This window comes from Phoxinus phoxinus, assembly GCF_949152265.1.
Source record: "Phoxinus phoxinus genome assembly, chromosome: 25".
Lineage (NCBI taxonomy): Eukaryota > Metazoa > Chordata > Actinopteri > Cypriniformes > Leuciscidae > Phoxinus > Phoxinus phoxinus.
This window is the reverse complement of record NC_136900.1, coordinates 3,059,967-3,079,811: the sequence shown is the minus strand read 5'-3', so window position 1 is coordinate 3,079,811 and position 19,845 is coordinate 3,059,967. Positions and strand designations below refer to the sequence as shown.

The 19,845-nt window shown below is 42.3% G+C and overlaps 1 protein-coding gene across 1 annotated transcript in view; it reads left to right on the top strand.

Moving 5' to 3' along the window:
- The first annotated feature begins 167 nt into the window (after positions 1–167).
- ankrd27 (ankyrin repeat domain 27 (VPS9 domain)) overlaps positions 168–19,845 on the top strand; it is a 64,156-nt gene continuing 44,478 nt past the window's right edge. Inside the window, exons 1-5 of the mRNA XM_079603344.1 lie at positions 168–295; positions 7,847–7,969; positions 10,488–10,598; positions 10,711–10,867; positions 17,194–17,348. Coding sequence (XP_079459470.1) covers positions 7,868–7,969; positions 10,488–10,598; positions 10,711–10,867; positions 17,194–17,348 — 525 coding nt within the window. The 5' untranslated portion in view covers positions 168–295; positions 7,847–7,867. The remainder of the gene's footprint in view (positions 296–7,846; positions 7,970–10,487; positions 10,599–10,710; positions 10,868–17,193; positions 17,349–19,845) is intronic.

Genomic DNA, 19,845 nt, shown 5'->3' with positions numbered 1-19,845 from the left:
TTATTTTTGAAATTTTTGTGATTTTAATTGTTTTTGCATCTGTTCTTAAATTGAAATAATTTTAAGAAGATTTTGCCTAACCTAAACAAGACGCTTCCGTGTGTCACTATAGCAAACTAAAAGACGCTTTGTGATTGGCTAACGCTTCATCGAGGTCAGCTCTGATTGGTCTGTGTCATTTTAGAGTAATCATCAGTGTGTTACTGGCGATAGGTGTCTGAAATGTTTCTGCGTTCGCTGCCAAACTCCAGTAAATGTTCTGTTTACCACTTTACCATCTTCATAATTATTTGAGGTAAGATGAACATGTTTCCTCTTTCAAGACGGATTAATAGTTATATCTTCAGTGTTTTTGCTCTTTTGTTTTAGAGCTGTTAGCAATAGCAAGTCGAGGTACTGACATAAAATGAACGCTAAATATTAGCACTCGTATTGTCATTATTTATATACTGCATAAATTAAACATGCATGTATACACAAATAATTACAACTAATCAAATACCATACTTGATCAACCATTTGATCCATGCAGTTTGTGTTTTCTTCTGGTTTGCATATGGCTAGTTAGCATCGGAAGCTATTTTTACCATTAGTCATGAAATACAGATTATGTTTTATTGCGCATAGTGTTGAATTACAAATGATGTGTGATCTGAATCGGCGTCAGGGTCAGATGCGTTTCCAGACTGGACTTATGCATGCCATGTATACAAATATGCACACTAAACATGTTGTTTTGAGTCTCCTGTTATTTCCCCTTAAATTGTGTGATTACTTTTATCACTTTTATCAGCGTTTTCTAAGGCCTTTATCTATTTACTAACGAATAAAAGTGTTTACAGTAAACGCAGGGTTCATGATTGTAAAACATGAGCATAACTGTTGTAATGTATTGATTTGCTATGAGGCACGTGATCATATTTTGAATTGAAACTTCAGACCTGCATGTTGTTTTCTTTTTATCATTTGACGCATTATTTCTGACCAAAATTATTAACATGCAGGGGGAAAAAAAGAAAGAAACCTGCCATTTCAAAGTTTTGAAGTCTTTATTGACAATATTTTTCAGAATTCACTTGAGATTGTCCATTTTGTGAATCACCCACACAATTAAATAAGTGGTGAGACAATAGTAATGATTTATTTTACATTGTTGTGAAGTAGGCAACCAGTTTAGAATAAAATAATGCAGTTTGCATCATTACTTCACAGTTTGTGTCAGAAATGGAGTCCATGGGACTGTAGTCACTTGATAAGTGAGCTAGGTTTGAGGTTCATCTGCTTTTAACATTATTGCCATTATTTGACCTAGTGGGACGCATACAGATTGAACAGGAGAGGTCCAAGGATAGATCCCTGGAGGACTCCACAAGTTAACATAATGCCATTCAATTCAAATAGTATCAAGCCATATTCAGGTCCTCAATTTTAGCATAGGACTGTGATTATTGCGCATGACTTTTAAGCTTTCTTACTAGTTTGGTGCTCATAATGCAGGAATTCACCCTCAATACATGTAGCAATGTGGATTGAAGAAATTAATACAGATAAACAGATCAAATCAATAATTTGAAATCTTTCTGTAAGACTGTAATATCACAAACAGTGAGAGTGAATCTGCACTATCAGGGACCTGTGCTGTAATCGAGCTGCAAGCTGCAATAAAACCCTTTCGCTTGCGCTTCGAATCAATGATGCTGTTAACAGGAACCACCGCAGCAGAAACATGTCTAATGCTAGCGGTACACTCAATATTTAAATCCGCATCTATCACTGACCAGTTCTACTTGGCATAAGTCAAGTCATCTTCATTTATATAGCGCTTTTAATGTAGATTGCTTCAAAGCTGCTTTACAGAGATAAACGTATAGTTTAAGGTAACAGATTGTTTCGTCTTTATAGCGGTTCTTGAATAATGTTATTTTCCAGCTAAAGTTAGTTTTGATTGATTAACTTCCGTCGAAAGGATCATTAGTTATTAAATTAGGGGCCGCTAAGACGACACCGTTCTCTCTACACAGACTTTACACGCGATCCTGTGAGAAACGCTGATGGCGCTCACGTGCGCATCAAGAATTAATTCTATAGATGATATGTGCGTTTGAATATATGTGCGCATGTTTGTAATTCTCTACAAACCAAGCCTAAACAAACGACTTGTCCTGCCTATACATTTGATACAGAATTGTATTTTATTTTATCACTACGGGGAGATACGTGATAACATGATTCACAGTGATAACATGAAAATAATACAACAAAGTTTGTTTCTAGAAGAAAATTGCGTCATCGTCCACCTTAAGTAAGGCAGATCAATACTATTGTTGAATATTAAATGTCCCCAACTAAGCAAGCCAAAAGCCAAGGCGACAGTGGCAAGGAACCAAAACTGCATCAGGGACAGAATGGAGAAAAAAACCTTGGGAGAAACCGGGCTCAGCCGCGCCGATGAGGCCTTCGCAGGGCGGATGAGGCTGACACTTCAGGTCAGCGGCGTCGTCGTCGTGTCCTGGCGCTGGTCCTTCATCAGATCTGGATACGGCCTGTATCCGGCGGACTGTGGTAAACCTCTGGATAAACAGAGAGACTAATATTAGCGTAGACGCCATCCTTCTCATGATGTACCAAGTACATCAGGATTTACGGGAAGTGTTCCCGGTCCCGGCTGTTCTAAACAATGCAGCCTAACATAGAAGTCTATAATGTGTTATGTGTATGCTAGGCCGAAGAGATGTGTTTTTAGTCTAGATTTGAACTGACAGAGTCTGTCTGCTTCCCGGACAATGTTAGGAAGACTGTTCCAAAGTTTTGGTGCTAAATAGGAAAAGGATCTCCCGCCTGCAGTCGATTTTGATATTCTAGGTATTAACAACTGGCCGTAATTTTGAGATCGCAATAGACGTGAAGGACTATAATGCGCTAAGAGCTCGCTCATCGGGATGATATAAGGGGATGATCTACCTATTTATTTATTTATTTTATTAAATACTTCCATAGTATTTTTTTTTCCTACTATGGAAGTCAAAGGGTCCATCAATTGTCTGGTTACTGACATTCTTCAAAATATCTTATTTTGTGTTCAGCAGAAGAAAGAAATGCAGACAGGTTTGAAACAACTTGAAAGCGAGTAAATGATGACATAATTCAGAATTAATTTTTAAGTGAACTATTCCTTTAATAGTCAGGAGGCTCATAATTAACGGTTAATTGACATTAAGAATTTTGACAGATTAATGCTGCTTTAATTCCGTTTTAACGGTTTAAAAGTAATTCAACACTCCTCGAGTCTCCTCGTAGATCAGACCGGAGATGCGCTTGACGCCGGCGCGGCGAGGTTAGACATCTGTGTTTGTTGTAGTCCAGCCAAATGATCTCTGAGGACACACAATTACATCTCCGTGTCAGTTGCCCATTCTTCTTTTGTCCGTTTAAAGTATAAAATCGTTCTGCTTGAATCATTGGTGTTGGGTCAAGATAAAACTTCATTGTGAAATCATTTTATATGGAAAAGCATGTGACCCATTGCCAGCGTATTGGATATCTGGGAGGCATGGCTCAATTTAATGTCAACCGGAAAACACACTCCATGAAATCCCTGTAAGGATCACAGGAGTGTGGTTCCCCCTCAACCCAGTGTGTTATGCCCGGAGGAGCTGATCACATGGCAGAGTTCACATTCTTCAGGGTTTCAGCAGACAGGCAACCCTCCCATGATGCCCAGAATGAGGGGTGGAAGCCTGACTCTTGAATATTATCAGGATTTCGGCCTTGACCTCTCCCATGTGATTCTTTAGTCTTCGCCTGGACACCCTGAGCCTCTTCATCTTCATGGCTTTCCTCTTCCTCATGCGTCATTTCAAAGATTTGAAGATTAAATTATTCATGGTGTCGCAAACTCTCCTTAACCATCATAAATATGTGAGTAAGTCTTTTGCAGAATCGGTCAAACTTTTACTTTTTTTACATGTTTTCTGGTTGGAATTGACCGTTCGCAAAACCCCGCCCTCGAACGGTTCTCGTCCAATCCTAGCTCAGCAACTGTAACTAAGGAGAAGGACCTCCGTCAAACATTCCGATTTCAGCAAGATAGTGCAATGATGCGCCTATGGCAGTGCGGTCTGCACGGGCTTAAAATTAGCTGTATTTTATGATTGCTTGCAACTATTATTAAAAAATAGGCTACATGTACAAACACCGTTTCACTGCGGCACTGCGGCCACCTCATCAGTCAGCAAACAAGAGAGAAAAAAAAGAAAAAGAGCACGGACTTACTAATTACGAAACTTTGATGAGGTTGAACAGGTACACAGTCACAAATTCGTCTGGAACTCAAACATTAAACTTCAAAACAAAGTTTGCGCAGTTGCACAACTATTCACACAAATATATCCTTCTCAGTCGGCTGAGTTATGAATGAAGAGAACCGCATCGAGAGTTGATGGTTTCAGCGCGTCCTCTGATTGCAGTGTTGTGAATGAAATAGCGCGCGCGGCGGCGGGAGCACATGCGCAAAACAGTTTTGTAAAATGATATGTGATCAAATAAAAATGATTGATATATAATTTTACAAAACTGTTTAGTGCATGTGCTCCCGTGCGCTATTCTGTCTATACTTTCTGTCGTGCCCTGGAGGATATGTCTGCTGCATTACTCCAAAACCAATCACTTAATGTATGGAGCTCAACCCAGCCATGGCTATGGTTCTCAATTGTTTGACGGGCGTAGTAACAATAACTAAGGGGCGTGGCTTTTGCGAACGGTCAATTGAAGCTGAGGATTCTAGACTGAGAATATTCGTAGTAAAACACAAACTTCATGGCCTGAAGACCGTCTATGGTTGAATAATGGGGTGAAACACAATGCTCTGGACAGGTTTGTTCCTCATACTATAACAAATGCTGTAAGTCAATGGTATTTATGTGTAATTTTAAGGCGGTGGAAAAATACTACTGCGATTAGTAACAATTAAAATAATCACTTTTATGTTAACTGGTGGAATTGGTGGATGAAATCCATATAGTTGTCATTATAATGTTACAAAATACTACAATGGTCTTAAAAACCAGATTCATTTTCTTAAGTATAGTTTCTTTTTAATTTTGAGATACAATATGTCTCAGATTCGTTCTTGACAGATTCTTCAGTCTTTCTGGTCAGAATTCACACACACATTTTAAGGAAGCGAGCAGAATAGACAGTTTTTATTTCCCACTCTGAACATAGTGGGGATTTCCTGCAGTGAGATACGCAACCAAGACTGGCTCAGAAATACAACTGTGGGTGGAAATGTCTAGATGAAAGGTGTTTTTTTTTTTTTTTCTTCTCAGAAACATGTCCTGTGGCTTTGAATTTCAGTCAGAGGACAGTTTGTTGTTGGGTGCTTTGCCTTCTCATAGTCTGCCTCTGTTTACTTGGAGACGATCATGTTTACTGTACGTTGGACTGTATTGAAGTTAACTTCATTTTCAGAATGCCTTAATGAGTTCAGCTGAATTTCTTCTGATTGGACAGACAGTGAAAGAAGAGGTTAAAGGAAGAGAGCCTTTTTTGTCTCTGTTTGTAGAAAAAATTGTGAGTGATGTTTTCCTGTGTAAAGTGGGGCTAGTCTCTGAAAAAACTCTACTACCACAAATGCTACTGTAGGGTGGCCTGAGTGGTCGCTAGGACGTTGATATGCAGTTTTTAAGGTATTTTGCGGTTAATATATAGCCTAAGGTGACTGTGTACTAGTAGCCCATGTCAAAAGTAACGACCTCAAGTCTCTGATATTGCTCTGGTCCCTCTTCAATGTAAATCTGATCACTTAAACAAGTTGCTCTATTGAAAATATCATTCATGTTACTATGTGGGATGGGTTACACACGTCAAGGTCTGTTCAAACCAACACTAATGTTCACACAAAAACTTCAGTCAATGAGATTTGTCTGTTCAGACCAATGCGTAAAAACCCCCAGCAGAAGGTCTAAATTAACTTGTACATTTACTCTCTGACAGTAGGGCGATTATAACAGAAATACAGCGGTTACCCCGGTTGATTATAGCAGAAATACAGCGGTTACCCTGGTTGATTATAGTAGAAATACAGCGGTTACCCTGGTTGATTATAGTAGAAATACAGCGGTTACCCCGGTTGATTATAGCAGAAATACAGCGGTTACCCCGGTTGATTATAGTAGAAATACAGCGGTTACCCTGGTTGATTATAGTAGAAATACAGCGGTTAACCTGGTTGATTATAACAGAAATACAGCAGTTACCCCGGTTGATTATAGCAGAAATATAGCGGTTACCCTGGTTGATTATAGTAGAAATACAGCGGTTACCCCGGTTGATTATAGCAGAAATACAGCGGTTACCCCGGTTGATTATAGCAGAAATACAGCGGTTACCCCGGTTGATTATAGTAGAAATACAGCGGTTACCCTGGTTGATTATAGCAGAAATACAGCGGTTACCCCGGTTGATTATAGTAGAAATACAGCGGTTACCCCGGTTGATTATAGCAGAAATACAGCGGTTACCCTGGTTGATTATAGCAGAAATACAGCGGTTACCCCGGTTGATTATAGTAGAAATACAGCGGTTACCCCGGTTGATTATAGCAGAAATACAGCGGTTACCCCGGTTGATTATAGCAGAAATACAGCGGTTACCCCGGTTGATTATAGCAGAAATACAGCGGTTACCCTGGTTGATTATAGCAGAAATACAGCGGTTACCCCGGTTGATTATAGCAGAAATACAGCGGTTACCCTGGTTGATTATAGCAGAAATACAGCGGTTACCCCGGTTGATTATAGCAGAAATACAGCGGTTACCCCGGTTGATTATAGCAGAAATACAGCGGTTACCCCGGTTGATTATAGCAGAAATACAGCGGTTACCCCGGGTGATTATAGTAGAAATACAGCGGTTACCCTGGTTGATTATAGCAGAAATACAGCGGTTACCCTGGTTGATTATAGTAGAAATACAGTGGTTACCCCGGTTGATTATAGCAGAAATACAGCGGTTACCCTGGTTGATTATAGTAGAAATACAGCGGTTACCCTGGTTGATTATAGCAGAAATACAGCGGTTACCCCGGTTGATTATAGCAGAAATACAGCGGTTACCCCGGTTGATTATAGCAGAAATACAGCGGTTACCCTGGTTGATTATAGCAGAAATACAGCGGTTACCCTGGTTGATTATAGCAGAAATACAGCGGTTACCCCGGTTGATTATAGCAGAAATACAGCGGTTACCCCGGTTGATTATATAATAATAAACTTTTGTGAACTGCAGTGTCCAGTTCCTCTGTGTTAACATTTGATGTGAATATACATCGCAACGGTCGCGTGTTGATACGGAGGCGTCTACTTTTACTGTTGTGCTTTACAGTGTGTAAGTGAATGTCGTAATATTACTGATCATGTGAAGATTTTGCAGTGGTGCTGAAAATCCAGTGGCGGCGCTGCACCGCTACTGAATACATTGTAGGGGAAACACTGGTGATATAATTATTGTTATAGTGATCTTTATAGTTATCGTTGTTGGTGTAAACAGGTTTTTTTAATACTTAAGAATGGTAATTTGAACAAAACCCCATTCCTAAGTATGAGTAATAGTCATGCTTGTCTTGGCAAATGCCACTTAATATTAAATTAGGTTTATAATGATATAAATACAGCTTTGCAAAGTTCAAAAACAATCAGGAGAGAAAATGTAAGCTGAGCCAAAGTGTTTAGTAATGCTAATCCGGTTTAGTTCAACCCCCACGGCATTTCTGACATTCCTTTTCTCCATATGTTCCCCCATTCTGCATCATTCTTTCTCTTTACCTGTTCCTGTTCTTCTCTTTAAGGAGCTGGAGTTTGGGACACATATGGCTGTGTATGATGAGAATATCCTGAAGAACCCCTTTTACCTGGCCCTGGAAAAGCACAGACCGGACCTGAGCTGCAGGGTGGCAGAACTACATGGCATTGTGAGCTCACACTTCCACTTGATGTGCTTTAGTGGAAATGCGGTTCAATTTCTTACTCATTTAAACCGCTTTCAAACAGAGCAAAAGTGAATGTTGTCTGCGTGTTGACGACTGAAGCGATGAAAGGATTTATTTGTAGAACAGAATTAGTCATGTATTCGTTCATGTGACTGCGGTCAGAAAGAGGTTCTGTGTATGAACTGATTCTTTTATGTTGGTTGATGTTAGAAGATCTGTTTATCGGATGATAATGACAGTGTCTGTCTTGAGGTCATTCTCAAAGTTAAAACAATACAGAAATGAATACGTCTCCTCAAAATGATTGAATGAGCTGTGTTTCAATCTGATAAGCATGACCATGTGATGCACATTCTATATTATCACAAATTGTTCTGTTGTTGTGCACTTGAGCTCTTATTATTTATTATTCTACAGGACCGTTGAATGCTTAAATCTGATTGGTTGACTAACGTTCTATGGTGTGCAATTATTTTCAGGGAACCGCATGGCTAAAGTAGTTCCGGCATGTCTTGACCTCATTACAGCTTCATATCACTTTGCGTAGTTAACTGTGATACCGGAACATATACAATTAATAACAAGAAAAACCATGCAGCCCCATGCGCTTGATCTGTGATGTTCGATGTCTAACTTCACAATCAATGGAAACATTCAGTTTAATTTTAATAAATGAAGTATATAGTCCTAGTATATATACTCAATAGAAAATGAAACTGATTATTTAAATAAATTGATAGTCCTGCTGCACAGGTTTTCGTAATTATTGCAGATAATATAACAAATAAATAATTATTGATAGGCCTATGCTTGTTTAAAGGGCTTTGTGTTTGATTTAATAGGCTAGTCTACTGTCACTAATAGAAAAAAAGAATAAACGAATGAATTAAAACGAATTTAATTAATAAATAAATAATAATATTGACGCCTGTCGTCAATTATTTCTTACTTCAATTTAACCAAAAACGTATCCAACCCATATTGGAACCCGGTATGCAAAAATGCTAATTAATTTCTGGGATTTAGGACTCATTTCTGTAACGTTCTCTGTAATAATACTTCCAAACAAAGCCGAAGCAGGATCAACCATTGTGTAAAGTAACAAACACAGTCAAGCATCCCAGTGCTGTTGGATTGAACATCAGCGTGTCAGCATCAACCAACCAGAACCGAGGATGGGAACTGTATAGTACTGTGTAATTGAAGTTTCTGTGTTGCCTGACAGCCGTAACCCGCTTCCAGTTAGACTAATGAACTGTATTACTTAGCTGAAGAATCGTTGATTTGATTATAGACATAAGTCAGGGTGTATTTTTTGGGAATGAAATCAAGGCTGAAGGATACACACACTGTACAGTTTTTTCCATGGCATGCACTATGTAAAGTTTCTTTTTTTAAATGACCCTGATTAAAGGGTTAGTTCACCCAAAACTGTAAATTCTGTCAGTAATTAGTAACGATATTCGACTTTTGCTCCTCGATTGTCGAATGGAATTTTTGGCAGAAATTCACATCCCTAGTAATTACCCTCCCTCATGTTGTTCAACCCCGTAAGACTTTCGTTCGTCTTCAGAACATAAATTAAGATATTTTTTATTAAATCTGAGTGCCGTCTCACTCCACTCCTCCTCTATGGGATTGAAACTTGCCGGCCCAGAAAGTTAGTAAAGACAATGTTTAGCGTAGCGCTTCTTGGTTGTACGTCAGAACAGAGGCTCACTATTGGCCGACGCTGGTCATGTGTGTGATGCTGGCCAATAGTGATCCTCCGTTCTGACGTACAACCCAGAAGCGCTGCGCTACACTACGTGAACTCACTCAGAGGAACACAGAAGAAAATTGAGAGTTGAATAAAGTCATTATGTTTGCCCACAAAAAGTATTCTCGTCGCTTGATAAACTTAAGGTTGAGCCACTGTAGTCACTTGGACTATTTTAAACATTGTCTTTACTAACTTTCTGGGCCAGCAAGTTTCAATCCCATAGAAGCCTGTGGAGGAGTGAGACAGCTCTCAGATTTAATCACTAATATCTTCATCTGTGTTCTGAAGATGAACGAACGTCTGACGGGGTTGAGCAACATGAGGGAGAGTAATTACTGACAGAGTTTACATTTCTGGGTGAACTAACCCTGATTAAGGTCTATTAATATTACAAAATTTGACTTTTTATTGAACATTCGAGTCTTATATTTTAGTTTAAATTATATCTAAGTGGTAAAAACACTTTTATCCACATGGTTTATTGCTTTATTTTGACATTATTTACTCGCACTTATGCTTATGTTGTTCTTTATCCATATGACTTTCTTTACTTTTATGACCTCCAAAGACGCATATAGTGACAATATGTCAATCTCAAAGAGAACAAAACACACCATGTAAGTTGTCCATATGACTTGTGTGCTGTTTTCCAAGCTCCTGAAGTCGTAGTAAAGCTTGTTATGAGTGTGTTTGTGCTTGATCAATTCAAAACTTACAAACCTCTTCTTTTTTTTTTAGATCCTGGTACCGTGTTGTGGAAGTTTACCAACGGCCTCTTTTACAGCAGCCCAGTTTGACGAATACGTGCTTCAGCCGGCTGAACAGGGTTACCAGACGCTAGATGGAAAGGTATGTAAAATCCCACATATAATCAGGCAGAAGCCCCACATGTATCATTCAGAGTTACATCTCAGGATCCTGACTGCAACTGAACAGCTTTTTACTGTGGCGTATCTTCCAGGAAGTGTCTATAGACAATAACCAGGTCCGTCTGGGAGCAGGGTTTCCCAATCCCACGTCTGTCCCCATCCTGTTTGAGGAGACGTTCTACAATGAGAAAGAGCAGGCCTACAGCATACTGTGCATCACAAGACCCTTCGACTCTGACCACGGCCCTGGTAATTTGTTTGTAAGAGGTTCTAGCTAAAGGCGCAGACGTATTAGTGTAATAATGCACGACACACTTCCACAGAGGTCACTTCCAAACCAAGCAGATTTAAATTGGTAATGCACTGATTTTGCCTTAAACGTTCTACAAACTTAAATCCAAATCCACAAAATGAAATCCCCAAAAAAATCCAAATTCCTATTTAGATCACTTCATTTCACCTGCTGAATTTCGCCACTGTGACCACGCCTTAAAAGGGGGGGAGGGACACACACACACACACTCAGTTTCAGTCAATCTCATGTTAATCTTGAGTACCTATAGAGTAGTATTGCATCTAGGGCTGCAACTAACGATTATTTTAATAATCGATTAATCTGTCGATTATTTTTTCGATTAATCAATTAATCAGATACAAATAAAAAAGCATTCATTTCCAACCCTTTATTCAAAAACAGAACTGACAGTGCAAATTCACAGTGCAAAAAAATCTTCAGAAAGTGCACAAACAGGCTCGGCTCCTTGAACATCCCTGAGCTGTTAAAGTAATATTATTATTTTTTAGTTGACTAACACAAAAAACATACACATGTATGCTTTACATCTGCCAAATATATATGACTTTTTTTTTTAATGAAGTGCACAAAAATATGTATATTTTTGTTTAAGGGACCTGAGCTGTCAGAACAATAAATCATTTAAAGAAAAATACATATCAGAAAACTTAACAGGATTTGTTTAAACGTCAGAACTGGTTCTCCACACTACACTCACAGACGCACACACTCACAGACGCACACACTCACAGACGCACACACTCACAGACGCACACACTCACAGACGCACACACTCACAGACGCACACACTCACAGACGCACACACTCACAGACGCACACACTCACAGACGCACACACTCACAGACGCACACACTCACAGACGCACACACTCACAGACGCACACACTCACAGACGCACACACTCGCAGACGCACACACTCGCAGACGCACACACTCGCAGACGCAACACACTCGCAGACGCAACACACTCGCAGACGCACACACTCGCAGACGCACACACTCGCAGACGCACACACTCGCAGACGCACAAATTCTCACACTCACAGACGCTCACACTCACAGACGCTCACACTCACAGACGCTCACACTCACAGACGCACACACTCACAGACACACACACTCACAGACGCACACACTCACAGACGCACACACTCACAGACGCACACACTCACAGACGCACACACTCACAGACGCACACACTCACAGACGCACACACTCACAGACGCACACACTCACAGACGCTCACACTCACAGACGCACACACTCACAGACGCACAGACGCACAAATTCTCACACTCACAGACGCACACACTCACAGACGCACACACTCACAGACGCACACACTCACAGACGCACACACTCACAGACGCACACACTCACAGACGCACACACTCACAGACGCACACACTCACAGACGCACACACTCACAGACGCACACACTCACAGACGCACACACTCACAGACGCACACACTCACAGACGCACACACTCACAGACGCACACACTCACAGACGCACACACTCACAGACGCACACACTCACAGACGCACACACTCACAGACGCACACACTCACAGACGCACACACTCACAGACGCACACACTCACAGACGCACACACTCACAGACGCACACACTCACAGACGCACAAATTCTCACACTCACAGACGCACACACTCACAGACGCTCACACTCACAGACGCACACACTCACAGACGCACAGACGCACAAATTCTCACACTCACAGACGCACAAATTCTCACACTCACAGACGCACACACTCACAGACGCACACACTCACAGACGCACACACTCACAGACGCACACACTCACAGACGCACACACTCACAGACGCACACACTCACAGACGCACACACTCACAGACGCACACACTCACAGACGCACACACTCACAGACGCACACACTCACAGACGCACACACTCACAGACGCACACACTCACAGACGCACACACTCACAGACGCACACACTCACAGACGCACACACTCACAGACGCACACACTCACAGACGCACACACTCACAGACGCACACACTCACAGACGCACACACTCACAGACGCACACACTCACAGACGCACAAATTCTCACACTCACAGACGCACAAATTCTCACACTCACAGACGCACAAATTCTCACACTCACAGACGCACAAATTCTCACACTCACAGACGCACAAATTCTCACACTCACAGACGCACACACTCACAGACGCACACACTCACAGACGCACACACTCACAGACGCACACACTCACAGACGCACACACTCACAGACCCTCACACTCACAGACGCTCACACTCACAGACGCTCACACTCACAGACGCTCACACTCACAGACGCTCACACTCACAGACGCACACACTCACAGACGCACACACTCACAGACGCACACACTCACAGACGCACACACTCACAGACGCACACACTCACAGACGCACACACTCACAGACGCTCACACTCACAGACGCTCACACTCACAGACGCACACACTCACAGACGCACACACTCACAGACGCACACACTCACAGACGCACACACTCACAGACGCACACACTCACAGACGCACACACTCACAGACGCACACACTCACAGACGCACACACTCACAGACGCACACACTCACAGACGCTCACACTCACAGACGCTCACACTCACAGACGCACACATTCTCACACTCACAGACGCACACATTCTCACACTCACAGACGCTCACACTCACAGACGCACACATTCTCACACTCACAGACGCACACACTCACAGACGCACACACTCACAGACGCACACACTCACAGACGCACACACTCACAGACGCACACACTCACAGACGCTCACACTCACAGACGCTCACACTCACAGACGCACACACTCACAGACGCACACACTCACAGACGCACACACTCACAGACGCACACACTCACAGACGCACACACTCACAGACGCACACACTCACAGACGCACACACTCACAGACGCACACACTCACAGACGCACACACTCACAGACGCACACACTCACAGACGCACACACTCACAGACGCACACACTCACAGACGCTCACACTCACAGACGCTCACACTCACAGACGCTCACACTCACAGACGCACACATTCTCACACTCACAGACGCACACATTCTCACACTCACAGACGCTCACACTCACAGACGCACACATTCTCACACTCACAGACGCACACATTCTCACACTCACAGACGCACACATTCTCACACTCACAGACGCACACATTCTCACACTCACAGACGCACACATTCTCACACTCACAGGCGCACACATTCTCACACTCACAGGCGCACACATTCTCACACTCACAGGCGCACACATTCTCACACTCACAGGCGCACACATTCTCACACTCACAGACGCACACATTCTCACACTCACAGACGCACACATTCTCACACTCACAGACGCACACACTCACAGACGCACACACTCACAGACGCACACACTCACAGACGCACACACTCACAGACGCACACACTCACAGACGCACACACTCACAGACGCTCACACTCACAGACGCTCACACTCACAGACGCTCACACTCACAGACGCTCACACTCACAGACGCTCACACTCACAGACGCACACACTCACAGACGCACACACTCACAGACGCACACACTCACAGACGCACACACTCACAGACGCACACACTCACAGACGCTCACATTCACAGACGCACACACTCACAGACGCACACACTCACAGACGCTCACACTCACAGACGCTCACACTCACAGACGCTCACACTCACAGACGCTCACACTCACAGACGCTCACACTCACAGACGCTCACACTCACAGACGCACACATTCTCACACTCACAGACGCTCACACTCACAGACGCTCACACTCACAGACGCTCACACTCACAGACGCTCAGACGCACACATTCTCACACTCACAGACGCTCACACTCACAGACGCTCACACTCACAGACGCACACATTCTCACACTCACAGACGCACACATTCTCACACTCACAGACGCACACATTCTCACACTCACAGACGCACACATTCTCACACTCACAGACGCACACATTCTCACACTCACAGACGCACACATTCTCACACTCACAGGCGCACACATTCTCACACTCACAGGCGCACACATTCTCACACTCACAGACGCACACATTCTCACACTCACAGACGCACACATTCTCACACTCACAGACGCACACACTCACAGACGCACACACTCACAGACGCACACACTCACAGACGCACATACTCACAAAAAAATACAATGGATTGACCACCTCGTATGGTGTGTATTTTGCAGCTCATCCTTTCCGAGCATATAGTGAAGTTTCTCTGAGTCATTTAGACTTAGAGTAAAGAATGAAAAATTCAGTGCTGCTGGGACACACTCGGTCTCTCTCGCGCGCAGACACACTCGCGCGCAAACACACTCTATATCGCGCGCTCTCGGACACACTCGGTCTCTCTCGCGCGCAGACACACTCGCGCGCAAACACACTCTATATCGCGCGCTCTCGGACACACTCGGTCTCTCTTGCGCGTGCAGACACACTCGCGCGCAAACACGCGTGTCTCAAGCGCAGTGTCGCTCGCGGAGTTCGCTTCGCTTTTGTCCAGTCCGGCGCCTCATAGCTCTGCGCTCAACTAAATATTTTTTTAAAACATCTCCGCGTCGCGCGACACAACGAATCGATAATGAAATTATTTGCCAACTATTTTAATAATCGATTTTTATCGATTTGTTGTTGCAGCCCTAATTGCATCCTTCATATCTCCAAAAAGTCTTTAGTTGTATTATATTTATAAAAGAAAGATAGGCTGTACCGAGTCTTTCCGGGAAAAAAACGAGCGGCTGGAGGCGCGCCGTGTGGGCGGAGCTAAAGAATCACGAGCGCGCGCAGCTTTTGCGTTGAGAGCGTCTGGAAGCTGTGACATTCTTTACCGTGAGGAAAAAAAACGTTATCCAAAACAAACCATGACTAACAATCAGATTCAGCCATACATGTATGATCCAGAATCAGATCCCGAGGCTGAACTTGAACACGAGCAGCAGCAGCAACGACTACAGCAGGACGTCTCTGTGTGGTGTGTACTGGAACTGTAGCTATATATTTGCTTAGCGTTTTTTGTAAATGACTAATTTCCACTATGTCGTCGTAATTTTGTCCTGGCAAACAAAAACACACTTCTTTGGTGACATTGTTTATTTATTTAAGTCTTTTGACTGTAGCGCAGCCGATGACTTATTGACTTCCCTAAAGCCGAGCACAGCGCTTTGATGGGCGTACTGCTTTCGCTCTCTCGCTCTGGTCTACGGGTGCGTGCGCCCTTCCGGGAGAAGTGCCCTTAGGACCCGTATAAGGAAATTCCGCCGTCACACACGCCGGCGTAATTTTAAAACTTAATTTTTGAAACTTTGTCCAAGTTTAGCATGGGAATCCAACTCTTTAACAGTGTAAAAAACTCAGTATGCATGAAATAGCATTTGACCCCCCTTTAAAGTCTGTGGTCAATAGTTGTATCCCTTAAATCTCATCTTTGATCACCAAAATTACATATTTAAAAGATTTTTCCTTGATAAAAGTCTTCATGCCGTAACATAGCTTGAATGTAACTCGACACCCTTGCCTCATTTAGTATGCGCGGTTCTATGAATATGCAAATGAGCCCCGCCTCCACTCACTCACTCACTCAGAGATCCACTGGTTGGCGATCACATGTTGATCTGATTGGTTACAAGGTAGTGTGTGACGTCAGAAACACCAGCGATTTCAAACCGTGTTTTTGAGACTGTCTTTGGTTCACTGCAGTTTTAAGCAGAAAATACTCAGCAATGCTGTCCACTTATGCTTTAAGGCAAACCATGTGCAACATCATATTAAAAACACCACCTAGACAACATTTTAAAGCTGGATTTTCTCCACAGGGGGACATTAACACTTCATCCTAACTGCAACGCATCAAGTAAATGAAATTGCAGCCAAACGGAAGAAAAACAGTGCAAAAATTAAATCCATGCAACTGATAAAACATCTCTACAGGCAATGACTGATTTGGACAAAGAATGTAGATTAACATTTATAGGTTTAGTGATTTATTGCTTGACACCTTGCCAGAACGTGCCTGGTTAAGACAAACTGAAACAGTCACAGATTTGTATTAATGTAAATGGATCGTTTGCTGGATTTCATACTGTTTAAAATCGATGAATTTGATGGTTTGTGTTGTGTTTCGCAGAGGAGCTGAGTTCTGTGTCTGCTCTGTACTGTCTGAAGAACATTGAGGAAGTGAGGGAGTTCTTGGGCCGCCATGCTGAAAAACTGGACAAGTTTGTGGCCACCTTCTGTCAGTCCTTCAAAGAACAAGAGAGGAAGAGCCTACGGCATCACATAGTGAGACAAACACAGATTTACATTTCATCATTTCTTGCTTTTATCCTCTTAAGGCGAGACACGGCAGGCAAAAACATCGTTTTTTGTTTCACTGGTCAATTTGGAGATTTTGGGCTATTTCTTCATGTCTTCTTTCAGACTTGTGGTGAAGAAAAGTCTGAAATAACCATTTAGATCTTTATTTTACTGCACTTTGTCTATTTGCGTCTGTAGATTTCTCCGAAATTCAACAAAAGTTGGCGTTATAAATCAACGCGCTGCTCCGCGATCTCTCTCTGCTTCCTTTAATAACACACACCGTTAGAAAGCTCTCTGTCTCCTGTACAATGCTGTCGGATCCAAATATGGTCATTTCCTTTTAATGGGCAACCAATCGTGAAAGTACAATGGGCATTTAACTCTAAAAGCGAAATCTCATTGGCTGATGTCAATTTCTGACACCGTGATTGGTTCAGATGCATCACGTGACGCGCTCTGACATTTAGATGTGTGTGTTTTAGAGATGCGCGGTTGGCGGTTACAGCCGCGGACTCCGCAGATAAACCGCGGATCGGGCGGATGACGTGACGAAAAATTATATTTTAATTAAATTCGGGCGGGTGGCGGGCGGTTGAACCAATCAAATTAAAAATATATGTATACATTGTTGAATATTGTTATCTGACTATATCTACATCCAAAAAAAGAAAATAGGGGAATTACATAGCGTGTGCACAGCAGAGAGGGAGAGAGAGCATGAGACCTTGCGTGCCTCGCGCGGTCTCTTGCTCTCTCTCTCTCCGTCTCTGCCGTGCACGCGCTACGCGGTGTGGAGCACAGTCTCTATCTCGCGGGCGCGCTCGCTCTAGATTCCGGGAGATTTTAACTAATGCGGGAAAATATTGTACAGTAGCCTATCAGATAAGGTCAGGTTTGCCGAAGTGTGTTTAATTTAGGCTATTTATTTATTTTTGTCCCTGTGCGCCGATCGGAGACGGAGTTCACTGCTGATATTCTGAGTTAAGAGCTTTCTAGTCTCGCGGCTGTCATCAGCAGCGCCCAGCATCGCCTAATCAGCGGATAGCGGGTGGGTGCGGTTTTGAAAATTGGTCAAAAACGTTGGTGCCGGATGGATGGCGGACGGATGATGAGTTTTGTGATGCGGTTGCGGATGAAATAATAGCCCATCCACGTATCTCTAGTGTGTTTGGCTGTTTTTCTGCTCAGTTGAAGGCCATAAATGCTGTGTTTATAAGTTTTGTGGTTTGTATTGTTGTTGCTAATGATTTGATAAGATGTCAGTAAATAGTTGTTTCCACTAAAAAAAGTATGAATTTTTACATTACAAATTTTTAAATGCCTTTTTCTCAAAATTAGTTTTTTGTCATTCTCCAGTGACACATCTCAGCCGATGTACACCAAACTCTCCAGTTACACACTTAGCAGTATTCTGGAGATATGCTCAGAGGGATTTGTTATTAAATCATTCCTGGCCTGATTTATGTGACATTTTAATCCAAAAAAAAAAATGTTTTTGTAAGGCTATGGACAGTATATTTTGATTTCCTAGGTAATGAAAGCATATATCCTGAAATCCTCTGAACATCTTCTTTCATCTTGTGTGTAATCAAAATGAAAAAAGAATTTTGCACCTGGCTTTATCATATGCTCAGATCTATCTCCTGAAAATATATGCAAAATTGTGCATATTTAATGAGATAATGCCTTGTGCAAGTAATCAACTGAGGAAGTTTCATGGTGATTAAAATTTAAAATTGTACCCTATTCACCTGTAGTGTCTCGCATTAAATGATAATCAGAGCCTGACAACATGCGTAATTCCTTAAGAGAAGTGGGAACCGTAAAAAAAATGAATTGAAACTAAATGGGGATTGTCTTGTAGCATTGAAATATTACAAATAGATATTTAGAACACATATGGGGCAGATTTGATCTTATTACAAAAAATAAACCGATGCACTGTTCCTGTGTGACTTCAAAAGAAGATTTTCAACCGTCTGTAACTTCCTGTCCAGTAGCCAGACGCTATTCCAAGACCATATATATATCCAGATTATATTCAAGTCCCGAATCAGAATCTAATCGAGATCTTGTGAATCGTAGTGATTTGATAGCAATTAAATTATTTCCATAATAATGTTTATTTTGCTGACATATCAAAGCATTTCTCTCTGCTAATGTTGTTAATATACAGGGATTTGCTTAACACTGATTCCAACTGGTAACCCATCTTTTTTTTAACCATCCATTAAAAGGTGTGTCTTTAATTTGATTTGCTAAAAAGAACCGGTTCACAAGAGTCACTTTACTGTGATTGAAGAAATGTATTACAAGATGTGTTGCAGTTGCACCAGCCATTCAGAAGTTATTTCTTAAAACGGGACGTAAAGTCCACACTAGAGGCTTAGTAACTACTAGCTCGTTTGTAACTAACTCTGCACTTTATTCGGTTGCACCATTTGTTTTAAAGACAGAACGACACTAGTAAGTAATGCGT